We start from the raw sequence: 12,084 nt of genomic DNA, 5'->3' as shown, positions 1-12,084 counted from the left end.
ATGTGATGTTCACTGCAAATTGCTGAATTTTCTGAGGTAACACACATTTTATCATACATTATGTTAATAAAGCTGTACCCAAGACTGTGTATCTACTGGCCCATTTCTTTTCTGCTTTCAATATAAATTTATTGTGTTGTTAAAGCAAATACATCCAGGGCAATTGGAATGCTCATTTAGCAGAACAACACAAGACATTGTGAAAGCTGAACCGAACTGGTAATTTTTTGTTTGTTTTTATTTAGAACATTTATAATAAAATGCATAAGTTGGATGTGATGTTTTTCTGACTGGGTTTCTCCATTCCTTGTTCATCATGATCCTTTGAAAGCTGTTGCGGGTGGTCATCTGATTGCTGAGGGCTATGGACACTGTGCAGACTTCCATAACTTTCTGAGTCACGTGTTTTCCCTGTGTAGGGGGGGGAAAAATCCCACATTATTTCCACTGCGATTTCCCACCACTTACTTTATTTGTTTGAAAAATGAAGCACACCTGTTATGTTCTTTATTTTTGTATGAATGTTTTCTGGTACAACACTGGGCTTATCGGTGTACTTCATTGCAATAGTGGGCTGCCGATCCTGATAGGTATCGCACCCGCCATCTATGTAAAAAACACACAAGAAGCATTTTAAACAGAAAATACAATTTGTTCAAACATTTGGAAATTGTGAGATGCTTTAATAGTTGGCTGCAAGAGAAATCAAGAAATAGATCAACTAACTGGAATATCAAAAAACTACTGCAGATGCTGGAAATCCAAAACAAAAACAGAATTACCTGGAAAAACTCAGCAGGTCTGGCAGCATCGGTGGAGAAGAAAAGCTTCGATGTTTCGAGTCCTCACGACCCTTCAACAGAACAGAAATATGAGTTCAAATCCCACCATGGCAGGTGAGAAATTTGAGTTCTGTTGAAGGGTCGTGAGGACTCGAAACGTCGAGTCTTTTCTTCTCCACCGATGCTGCCAGACCTGTTGAGTTTTTCCAGGTAATTCTGTTTTTGTTTTGGATTTCCAGCATCCGCAGTATTTTGTTTTTATCTCTGTGTTTAATTGACTGCCACTTCTCTTCAAGAAATGCCTTCTTTGAAGAAGTATTGCTCTGTTCTCCGACAGGATTTCCGCCTGTCTCTTCTGCCTTGTTCACCTTCATTGCTTTCCATTTCTCTCCTGGTGTTTGACAAGTTGTTTACTAAAACCCGCTTTCACAGCCATATTTCCTTTCTCAGTGACTGTATCCGTCTCTGACTCAGTTCTGTTGAAGGGTCGTGAGGACTCGAAACGTCGACTCTTTTCTTCTCCACTGATGCTGCCAGACCTGCTGAGTTTTTCCAGGTAATTCTGTTTTTGTAACTGGAATATCTTCTGGATAAGGGTTATGATAGTATAGTGGTTATTTTAGTGGACTAGTAATCTGGAATCCTGGGTTAATGCACTGGAAATATGAGTTCAAATCCCACCATGGCAGGTGAGAAACTTAGGTTTGATTAATTCAATCTGGAATTGAAAAAAGAGTTACCAATAATCCTGACCTTCTAACTGGATTATAGAAAAAAACCCACCTGGTTCATTAATGTACTTTACAGATGGAATTCTGCCATCCTTACCCAGTCCAGCCTATAAGTGATTCCAGACACACAGCAATGCGGTTGACTCTTAACTGCTCGGTTGTATCAAACCACTATCGCAAAAAATTAATTAGAATACAACCAGATGGACCACTGGCATTGACCCAGGCACTGAATATGACAAAGGGACACTCAATTGTGCAAGGTCCTCCTCACAAATTTGTAAAAAATTCTTTCTGAGGAAAGAATTAGCCTTCCTGAACCACTGCAGTCCATCTGGTGCAGGTACACCCACAGCACTGGTTGGTAGGGAGTTCCAGGATTTTGATCCAGTGAAAGTGAAAGAATGGTGATATAGTTTCAAGTGAAGATAGTGTGTGGCTTGGGGGCGAGATTGCAGGTGGTGATGTTCCCATACATCTGCTACCCTTACCCTTCTAGGCGGTAGAGGTTGTGGATTTGGAAGGTGCTGTCGAAGGAGCCTTCATCAGTTACTGCAGTGCATCTAGTAGATGGTACACACTGCTGCCACTTTACATCAAGGGAGGGAGTGAATGTTTAAATTGGTGGATAGAGTGCCGATTAAGCGGGCTGCTTTGTCCTGGATGCTGTGGAGCTTCTCGAGTGTTGTTGGAGCTGCACTCATCCAAGCAAGTGGAGAGTATTCCATCACACTCCTAACTTGTGCTTTGTGGGTGTGGACTGGCTTTGGGGAGTCAGGAAGTGAGTTATTCACTGCAGAATTCCCAGCTCTTGTAGCCACAGTATTTGTATGGCTGTTCCAGTTCGGTTTCTGGTCAATGGTAACCCCCAAGCTGTTGACAGTGGGGGATTCAGTGATGGTAATGCCATTGAATGTCAAGAGGAGATAGTTAGATTCTCTCTTGTTGGAGATGAGGCCGAGAGAGAGAGGTAGAGAGTGAACCTGGTTGGAGAATGCACAGGAGAAAGTGAGGATATAAAGAGGGAGTGAGTCTCAGGGCCTACATTTACCTGGAGAGAGGCAGAGAGCGAATCTGGTTGGAGAACACACAGGATCAGCGAGGTTATAAAGAGAGCGGGGGGCTCAGGCCTACATTTACCCAGGAGAGAGGCAGAGAGCGAACCTGGTTGGAGAACGCACAGGAGACAGCTGCTTCACATAAGTCTACTCTCAATCATCAGGGATTGTCGACAGGGCTATCAAGTGGTACCTACCCAGCAATAACCTGCTCACCAGGGCTCAGATTAGATTCTGGCAGGATCACTCAGTTCTAGACCTCATTACAGCCATGGTCCAAAGAGTTGAATTCCAGAGAAGAGGCGAGAGTGACTGCCCTTTGCAGCATTTGATCGAGTGTGTCAATGGAAATCAGGGGGAAAATTCTCCACAGGCTGAAGCCATGTTGAACAAAGAAGATGGTTGTGGATGTCAGACACTAATCATCTCAGCCCCAAGACGTTGCTGCAAAAGTTCCTCAGGACAACGTCCACCATGAAGTCAGAAACGGGGATGTTCACTGATGATTACGCAATGTTCAGTTCCATTTGTGACTCCTCAGATACTGGAGCAGTCTATGTCCATATGTAGCAAGACCTGGACAACATTCAGTCTTGGGCTGTTAAGTGGCAAGTAACATTTGTGCCTCACAAGTGCCAGGCAATGACTATCTCCAAGGAAGGAGAGTGTTAACATCTTTCATTGACATTCAAGGGTATTACCATCACTGAATCTCTGTCATCAACATCCAGGGGGTCACCATTGACCAGAAAATTCACTGGATGAGCCATGTAAGTACTGTGGCCACAAAAGCAGATGAGAGGCTGGGTATACTGTGGTGAGTAACTCACTTCCTGGCTCCCCAAAGCTTTTTCACCACATACGAGGCACATGTCAGGAGTGTGATGGAGTACTCTTCACTTTCCTGGATGAATACACCTCCAACAATACTCTGGAAGCTTAAGACAATCCAGGGCAAAGCTGCATGCTTGATCAGCACTTCATCAACTACCTTAAATATTCACTCTCTCCACCACTGGTGTACCATGGCAGCAGTGTGTACCATATACGAGATGGCATTACAGCCACTCACCAAGGCTCCTCCGACAGCATCTTCCAAACCTGTGACCTCTATCACCTAGCAGAACAGAACAGCAGATGCATGGGAACCCCATCACCTGCAAGCCCCTCTCCAAGTCACACATCATCCTGACTTGGAACTATATCACCACTCCTTCATCGTTGCTGGGTCAAAATTTCAAAATTCCTGACCAAACAGCACTGTTGTTGTATATTCAGCACACGGATTATGGAGTTCAAGAAGGTGGCTCACCACCACCTTCTCAGGAGGAATTAGGGTTGGCCAATAAATGCTGGCCTGGCAAGCGACACCGACATCCCATGAACAAATAAAAAAATACCCTGGATGCTCCCGGAAAAGATTCTGGAAACAGTGTGGAAGGGTGCTTAAATTATTCCAATTGAAAAATACAGTTTTCTAAAACTATTTGAATGCAAAAATGAATAATTAGGGGAGTTGGGTGCTATAATTACACTCATGTGAAATAGATGATGGTGAGGGTTTTGCAGAATAGGATATTTTCCAGCTGACAACTTGATCAAGTATGACCAAATAAATGGTTGGATGAAATTTTGGAGCTCTTTACCTCCCCTAGCCAGTGTTCCAGTTTCTCCACGCCCCTTTAGTGTTGATCTGTCACACTACATAGTTTACCTGGATGGGATATAGTTGGTCTTGGAATTAAGACAGATTATGCAGTGGAAAGTCAGATGTCATGTCACTGGCTTTGCAAATCATGCAGGGAAAGTTTAAAAGTAATCACAAACAGTTCACCAAACTTTATGGGGGTTTGGAAAAGGTTTTATACTTTTGGGATATTTTTTGCTGATCAATGTGGATGATATTAGTGCTGGGCATGGAATACATTCCAAATGAAGAAGCCAATTTGTGCACGACTGGGCCCCACAAACCAGATTTTTTTTTAGTGATGTTGATCGAGGGATAAATATTGTCTAACAGATCAAAAGTACCCACCCTGTTCTTCTTTAACTAGAGCCATGGGATCTTTATGCTTACCTTAACAGGCAGACAGAGCCTTCATTTAATATCTCATTTGAAAGCTAACATTTCACTCAGTCCTAGATTTTGAATAATTTGTTCAATAATGCACAGATCGGCTTGAATTCATGGGCTTCTGAGTCAATATGCCAAGACTGAAACGTATCACATAGTTTTGTTGGAATCTTGGCTGAATGGCTATGACTACTTGTGTAGCTTGGGAGCTTACTATAGAAGTGGAGGAGGGGAAATAGCAATTGCAGCATTAAAGATACCAGTGGCACCATAGAATCAAAACAAGACGAAGCCTCCATTGAAAATTGTCAATTAAGGAATGTGATGATTTTATATCCACTTAATTGCCTGTATATCCACAACTACTGAATGATAGAAAATATGATGCCACTCTATTGTTACCGCCTCATTTAAATATACCTGCCTGCATATGGGCGGCACTCTTGGTATCTGACAGAAATTATGCCAGAAGATCAGATTGGCCATAGAAATGAGAAAGGGTCCTTTTATTTCTGGTCCCCACCCAATTTTCTGTCCCTGTCATTACCATCAGAAAATATGCACAAAAGAGCGAGGGACTATAACAGGTAATTGACAAGTAATTTTAGAAATTTTGTTTTCTGCATGAACTTCCTGTTAATCAAACCTTTTTTTGTGTTTATAATGGAAACTGCCTATGTTAATTCCTGACACTGTAATTATATCCTTCCCTGTCAGCGCTGGCACCAAAGAGGATCAATTTTGTGCCTCTTAGCTCAGTGGCTCTGAAACTGGGTCTGCAGACACCTGGCGTTCTGTAAAGACTTTCCAGGGTTCTGCAAAATAACGTGAAAGTGCTTACCAAGCAGGGCGGCCTTGTGAGTGGGTGATGTGAGTGACTGCCTAAAATGCTGAGCTCAGTGCTTGGATCTCATCTTGCTACAATGTAGCCACTCAGGACTGCCTGTTGCTGCTTAAGATGCTGAGTTTTTTGGTTAAAAGCCCTGTATGGAATGATATGGCAATTGTTAATAGAGTCTGCAGCCTCGTGCATTGGTGCACTGTCACTCAAGAAGACACACAAAACTGTCAAACCCATTTCAGACCATCCTTCAGCCAGTCTCCCAGTGCTCTGCAGGACCACTGCTTTACCTGACAGAGTAAATCAAATCCTATTTTTAATGACATGGGACTTTTTGGGGGACCACATACTGTAATTCCATCCACTTTTCCCTGAAAAACAAGAGATGTTGGCTTTTACATAAAATGATTTACAAATGCCATTGTCAAACATCATACCAAGGATAGACAAACTCTAGTGAGAATGCACACCTATCTCACTGGTATCTGTAAACATTGAAGTGGGGTTCCTCAACCAAACAAGTTTGAGAACCTCTGTCTTAGCTACTGCAGATATATTGCTATACTCAAATTGACTTATTTGCATTCCAACATTCTGTAACTTCTGCTTCTTAGCTGTAAAACATGCTATAAAATCAAAGTATAATGTCAAAACAAGAATGGACAGAATGTATGGCATTAAAATGGGGACTGAATCCTGCTCCAATTATCTTTCAGCCTCTAACCCCATTTTACCTGAAGGCTACACTTAGGCCTAAATTTTTGTGCAGATGGACAGGCTCACTGTCTTTGTGGAAATGGCTGTCAAGGCCTGGATCCAGAAGTCCCACCCCCGAATCTGGACCTCATCATTTTGGTGGCGGTGTGGGTGGGAGGGTGGAATAGACGGATTCTAATTTACACATCTGTGATTCACAGAGATGACTGCATATGTTAATGTGCAGCTACTTCAGTCGGATCTGATTTTGGCTAGTGGTATGTCTATAACACAATATGTGCACTTTAGACCAGGTAGAAGAAGACCTAAAGCTGCCAAAGTTCTTTGAAGAGGTAGGGTGCCCTTCTGGAGGGATTGGATTCCCTTTTGAATGTGGTCCTGGGACACCTTTGGGTGAGGTAAGGTATCCTTTGGGTGAGGTAAGGTGTCCTTTGGGTGAGGTAAGGTGCCCTTTTGGAGTGGTAAGATGCCCATTGGGGTTGTTAAAATTAGACAAGAATGTGTGTAAAAAGTGCATAAACTCATTGGAATTGTCAAGCGAACTGTCAAGATAGCTGTCAAGTGAACTATCAAGATAATTATCAAGCTGTCAATGAATTTAAATCTCCTGCCCTTTAAATTTTTTTAAAAAAATCAGCATCAAAACAATCAGTGCTTTCTATTTCACTCTGTCTGTTGACATAAGGCTGAGGGTTATCGTAATAGGATTAATGCTGCATGACTGATTTCACAACCTTTCATTATCATAGTGCGGTGCCTATCTGTTCACAGTTTGATTGACAGCTCAAAGCGGTTATAACCTCTTTGAGTGGGACCATGAATACAAATACCTGTTTTCATAAGGGATTAAAGGAATTTAGTGAATGCGTTTTTATCAATGAGATTGTTTTAATAGACACTTAAGAACGTTATTTAATCCCAGCGTGGGTTCTTTGGTCTGCCCATGGTGGATACTGGGTTAGATGGCATAGTAGATGTAAGGATAAAGGATGGAGGGTGGGGGACATTTGTTGGCACTAAGTTGGCATCAGGGCTATAAAGGCCCATGGGGGCTGGGGGGGACACAGACAAGTTGGCATGGAGAGTATGGGGCCATGAGGCATGGCATGGAGGGTAGGAGGGGCCATGGGGGTTGAGTAGAGGGGCATAGGCTCACATGGAGAGTATGAGGGTCCATTGGGGGGTGGACAGAGATGGCTTGAGCTGGCATGGATATGGCATGGGGAGTGTGTGGGCGCACATGGAAGTGTGAGGGGTGAGCACTGGAGGGCTGTTTTTTGTTTTATTGTTTATTTTCATAACCTCGACAAAGTGCCAGTGCACTGAGGCCAGCCTTTCACCCAGCCCACCCCCGCAGCCTTCGGCCTCTTTCCGGGATCGCCCTGGCTCCCATTTTCACCCGCCACCCCACACTGAAAATCCCACCTTTCGAGGCATTTTTTCCTGGGTCAGGTTTGCGGAGCTGGGATTGTCCTGACTCTGTGCTCCTCACACACGGATGAAAATTCAGGCCTTAATCTGGACTCTTCATTTGTAATGCCACAAGAGACCTTTCTGACCTAGGCTTACACCCAATATTCATAAATTTGTGATTATGAAACTAAACCCAAAATCATATTCAGAACTGACTTAGCTAATTATCATCAAATGTTTTGCAAATGCATATTTTTCCCAAAGAACTGAAGCTTTGCCACTTTAGTTCTCCATGTGCATCAGAATATTTAACTTGCATGTTACCATTTGTGGGTTTTTAATTTAAACGTTACCTTTTTTACTGGCATACTCTGCCTTTGATTCAGGTAGGGACTGTAGAGATTCTCGGCCAGAATCGGACTCCCTTAATGGCCTGCCCAGGATTTCATTTTCTGATGCAACCAAATTTCTAATGAGGAAGTACGTGCACATCTTCCCTTTCCCTTTAACTTCAATTTCACCTCTTTCATGTATTTCGAAGTTTTTATCCTTAAGTGCTCTGAAATAGAAAATAAGTGAATTTAAATTTCAAGTTATCATCATAGCAAGGGAGAAATAAGCACATCCTCTATGTGTGGCTTCAATGGAAATTTCCTTTGGCATAGAAATTTTTCAGCTGCCCTGCTCTTACATTTTTAATATTCTGTTACATTTTTTCAATAAAGTGTACATATAACATTAAGGTTATGCTACAAAAACATTGAACTGAATCTTTTACCGAAAAGCACTGGAACTGAGGTGGATCTTGTTTGGTACACCATGGCTTTCCATTCTTGAAGCTGTGTTGACTGTATCTCCGAAAAGGCAATATCGAGGCATCTTTTCACCAACCACTCCAGCTAGGACTGGACCAGTGGTTACCCCGACTCTTATCTTTATGAAGAAGAGATAGAGGATACTGTATTCTCATAACCAATATGATCATAAAAAACAAACACATTTCTGCAATTTATTACTTTGCACCAAGGACCAATTTGCATGAAGCAATAAGTAAACCTTAACTTTTAATACTATTCAAAATAATAATGTACCTGGATAGGTTTTCCAGTTACAGGATTTGGTACACCTTTAGCAGCTATGATCATTCCCAAGCTAAAATTTGCTACCCGCTCAGCATGTGAAGATACTGGTACAGGGACTCCTCCGACCACCATGTAGGCATCTCCTATTGTCTCCACCTTTACAATTTGTAATAAAGATACACCATTAAAATATCACCTTCTCAAAGGGCGTGGGAGTATATTAGTGAGGCTAAATTATTACTGTTTTGCTAGTGTTAATTAGCAGCAGCTGTTTTTCTGTGACAACATGCATTTCAATCACTCTTATCTTGTTACTATACAGCATTCATCTTGTGGTTACATTAGTTAATAAATACTGACTTCCTGCACACCCACTGAATAAAGAAAATTGTTACCTTATAAACATCATGGACTGTGGTTAGTCTGTCAAACTTCAGGTACATGGTATTGAGCATAACCACTATTTGAATGGGTTCACACTGGGAGCAGATACTAGTAAATGTCACAACATCACTGAACAGTATGGTGCACTCCTTAAATTCACCTAGAACAGAAAAATTAATTTCAGTGATGATTTAACTAACTTGCGAAAATCATTGGTCAAACTAGTAATCTATTGAAACTTATCAGTTTGACAGTTCTTATATTACAATTAAGAAAAAGTTGCACATTTTAAAATTGTCACTAAGAAAATGGGAAAAAGATTTTAAATTGATCCTTTATGCATAGTTATTGACTCAAGGAATGATATCCCAAGGGGCAAAGTTGAGGCAGAGAACATAATGAAGGTGATTTTCATATATAGTGCAGATCCAGGGGGCAGTGAACAAAGTGATTATCAGCGAGAGGCTCAAACCATTTTCATAGGCCTTATTTTAATTTGACTGTAGAGCTGTCAGCATTCAATAGAGATCATTTTAATTTCTAATCTGTGATCGCGAACTGGCTGTCCATTTTAAACTTTGCCAGATTTCACACACTCCACCCAGTGGAACATCAAATAATTACATTGGGGTCCTCAATTTAAAGGACAGAATTTTCCGTTTGACGTGTGGTGGGCGGGCCCTGCACGTCCGTGTGTAAAATGACGTGCGGTGACGTCGGGTGAGCATCCCAACGTTACTGCGCACCATCACGATATTTCGCTGAGCGGGCGCACAATGAAGTCTGACGTGCGCCCGCTATTAATTAACGGGCCACTTAAGGCCCTTTAGTCTTCAATCGACACCGATTTTTCAGCGCCTGTGCGATCTTCGGGTCAGTGCACAGGTGCAACGGGCAGGCGGGTAGGAGACATTTGTATTAACCTCATCCACGGGCAGGATAAGAGGCTCAGTGGGGTCATGGATCTGCTCTGTGAAGTATTTATTGGTGAAAGTTTCTCAAACTTGCCTGTGTGACCTGCAGTACTTCAGAACCCATCCCAGCAGCTTTTCCTGGACTCTTAACCTTCAGGTCAGCACTCTGCAGTGAGGAATCTTTTCCGGGCCTGCAGGTTTCAAGAAGCCTTCCCATAGCCTGGGTATGGGATTTGATCTGTCCACTGGAGGCAGCTCCTCTGAGGAGGAAGGGGGGGGGGGGGGGGGGGGCCTAGAAGGGAGAGGAGGCCAGGAGTACACATTCAGCTTCCAGGGGAGCCACCTTTGGGAGTACAGGTGTTGGCACAAGGGGCGCAGGGCCAAGAGGTAGTCCGAGGTGGAAGATACCACTATCCTGCTGCCAGGGTTTACAGGTGGCGAAGCAGTTACCTCAATGTGTCTGAGGTGCAGTGCCGAAGGAGGATCCAACTCTCAAGGGAGACAGTCAACTATATCTGTCAGATAATTGGGCCTGAAATCTCCCCTAATTGTGTGGGTGGACACCCCATGCCAGTGGCTCTGAAGGTCACAGCTGCCCTCAACGTCTATGCCTCTGGCTCATTCCAGGGCTCGGTGGGTGATTTTTACAGTGTCTCCCAATCAGCTGCCCACACTTGTGTCAAGCAGGTCACAGACGCTCTGTTCAGGCATGCATTGACCTTCATCCACTACTGTTGGGACCAGGCAAGCCTGGCACAGCGAGCCAGAGGTTTCACGGTGATAGTTGGCTTCCCCTGCGTCCAGGGTGCAATCAACTGGACACATGTGGCCATCAAGACGCCAGCAGGTGAGCCCGGTGCCTTCTTCAACATGAAGGGCTTCCACTCCATGAACGTGCAGATAGTGTGTGACCACAGGATGCAGATTCTACAAGTCTGTGCAAGGTACCCAGGCAGCTTCCATGATGCCTACATCCTCAGACACTCCTAGGTGCCGGGGCTCTTCAGTGCTCTGGCCCGGGTTGATGGATGGCTGCTGGGTGACAAGGGTTATCCCCTCAGAAGGTGGCTCATGACGCCTCTCCGCCATCCAAGATCAGAAGCTGAGTAGCGGTACAATTGGAGCCAGGGCACCACAAGGGCTGTGGTAGAGAGACCCATCGGTCTTCTCAAGATGCGCTTCCGATGCCTGGACCGTTCAGGGGGCGCACTCCAGTGCCCCCCAGATCGTGTGTTGGTGATAGTGGTTGCATGCTGCGCTCTCCACAATCTTGCACTGGAAAGGGGGGATGCAGTGGACGATGAAGACGTCGATGCAGTGTCTGCGGCTGCACACGTTGAGTCCAGCAGTGATTCCGATTACACTTTTCTGAAACATACACATGCAGAAGAAATGAGGCACCCTCGACCATGGTCACACATCTGGCATTTAATTTGTGAAGCAGAAATTATCACAGATAGAAAGCAATAGTGTAAAAAATCAAAAAGAAATCATAAGGATCTAATCTTGGGCCAACACAAAAGCACCAGTGAAAAGCCCGTGGTGTGCCTAAGGTGCCTTATGCTTTTGTTTACGGGTGCTATGTCTTGGTGCTGCCCCATCACTCGGAGTGGCATCTGAGACAGCCTGCTGACTCTGCTTTCCTGTTGACCTTGATGACTTTGGCGGCCGTCCTCTGGCCCGTGGAGCCAGTGCTGGTCCTGCCTGGGAGGCGTCTGCCAGTTCCACAGCTGGCATCTCCCCAGTCGTCGCAGGGTCACCGGATGATACGGTCACTGGGAGAGGGGCGGAGGGGCTGCCACCCTCATTCGGTGCCCCCTGAGAGGAGCCCACAGAGATGACAGGCAGCTGCTGCGCCGACGTGAGGTCGCTTCGGACCTCCCTGCTCACCGTGGATGGATGTGCAATGAGCTGGGAAACTTGATGCTCACACCATCTCTCACACTGGCACTGACCAGCTGAGGTCAGTGCCAATGTGAGGGCTTGCTGGTCAGAGCTCATCACCAAGATACCCTGACGGATCTCCTGGAGGAGCATCTCCACGAGAGTCGCCACTCTCTCCATGGAGGACGCTTCGCACTCGGACAA

General features: G+C 44.4%; 1 protein-coding gene across 1 annotated transcript in view; it reads right to left on the bottom strand.

Moving 5' to 3' along the window:
* Positions 1 to 250: 250 nt before the first annotated feature.
* Positions 251 to 12,084, bottom strand: part of LOC144694069 (guanylate cyclase soluble subunit beta-2-like) — a 180,945-nt gene continuing 169,111 nt past the window's right edge. The window contains exons 12-17 of the mRNA XM_078564429.1: positions 9,094 to 9,242; positions 8,708 to 8,854; positions 8,395 to 8,549; positions 7,970 to 8,175; positions 496 to 606; positions 251 to 411 (exon numbers count right to left, since the gene is read on the bottom strand). Of these exons, the coding sequence (XP_078420555.1) occupies positions 251 to 411; positions 496 to 606; positions 7,970 to 8,175; positions 8,395 to 8,549; positions 8,708 to 8,854; positions 9,094 to 9,242 (929 nt within the window). The remainder of the gene's footprint in view (positions 412 to 495; positions 607 to 7,969; positions 8,176 to 8,394; positions 8,550 to 8,707; positions 8,855 to 9,093; positions 9,243 to 12,084) is intronic.

The sequence above is a fragment of the Cetorhinus maximus genome, chromosome 19 (assembly GCF_964194155.1).
Source record: "Cetorhinus maximus chromosome 19, sCetMax3.hap1.1, whole genome shotgun sequence".
In the NCBI taxonomy this organism is placed as follows: Eukaryota; Metazoa; Chordata; class Chondrichthyes; order Lamniformes; family Cetorhinidae; genus Cetorhinus; species Cetorhinus maximus.
Note: the sequence above shows the minus strand (reverse complement) of the source record. Positions and strands in the feature narration are given on the sequence as shown.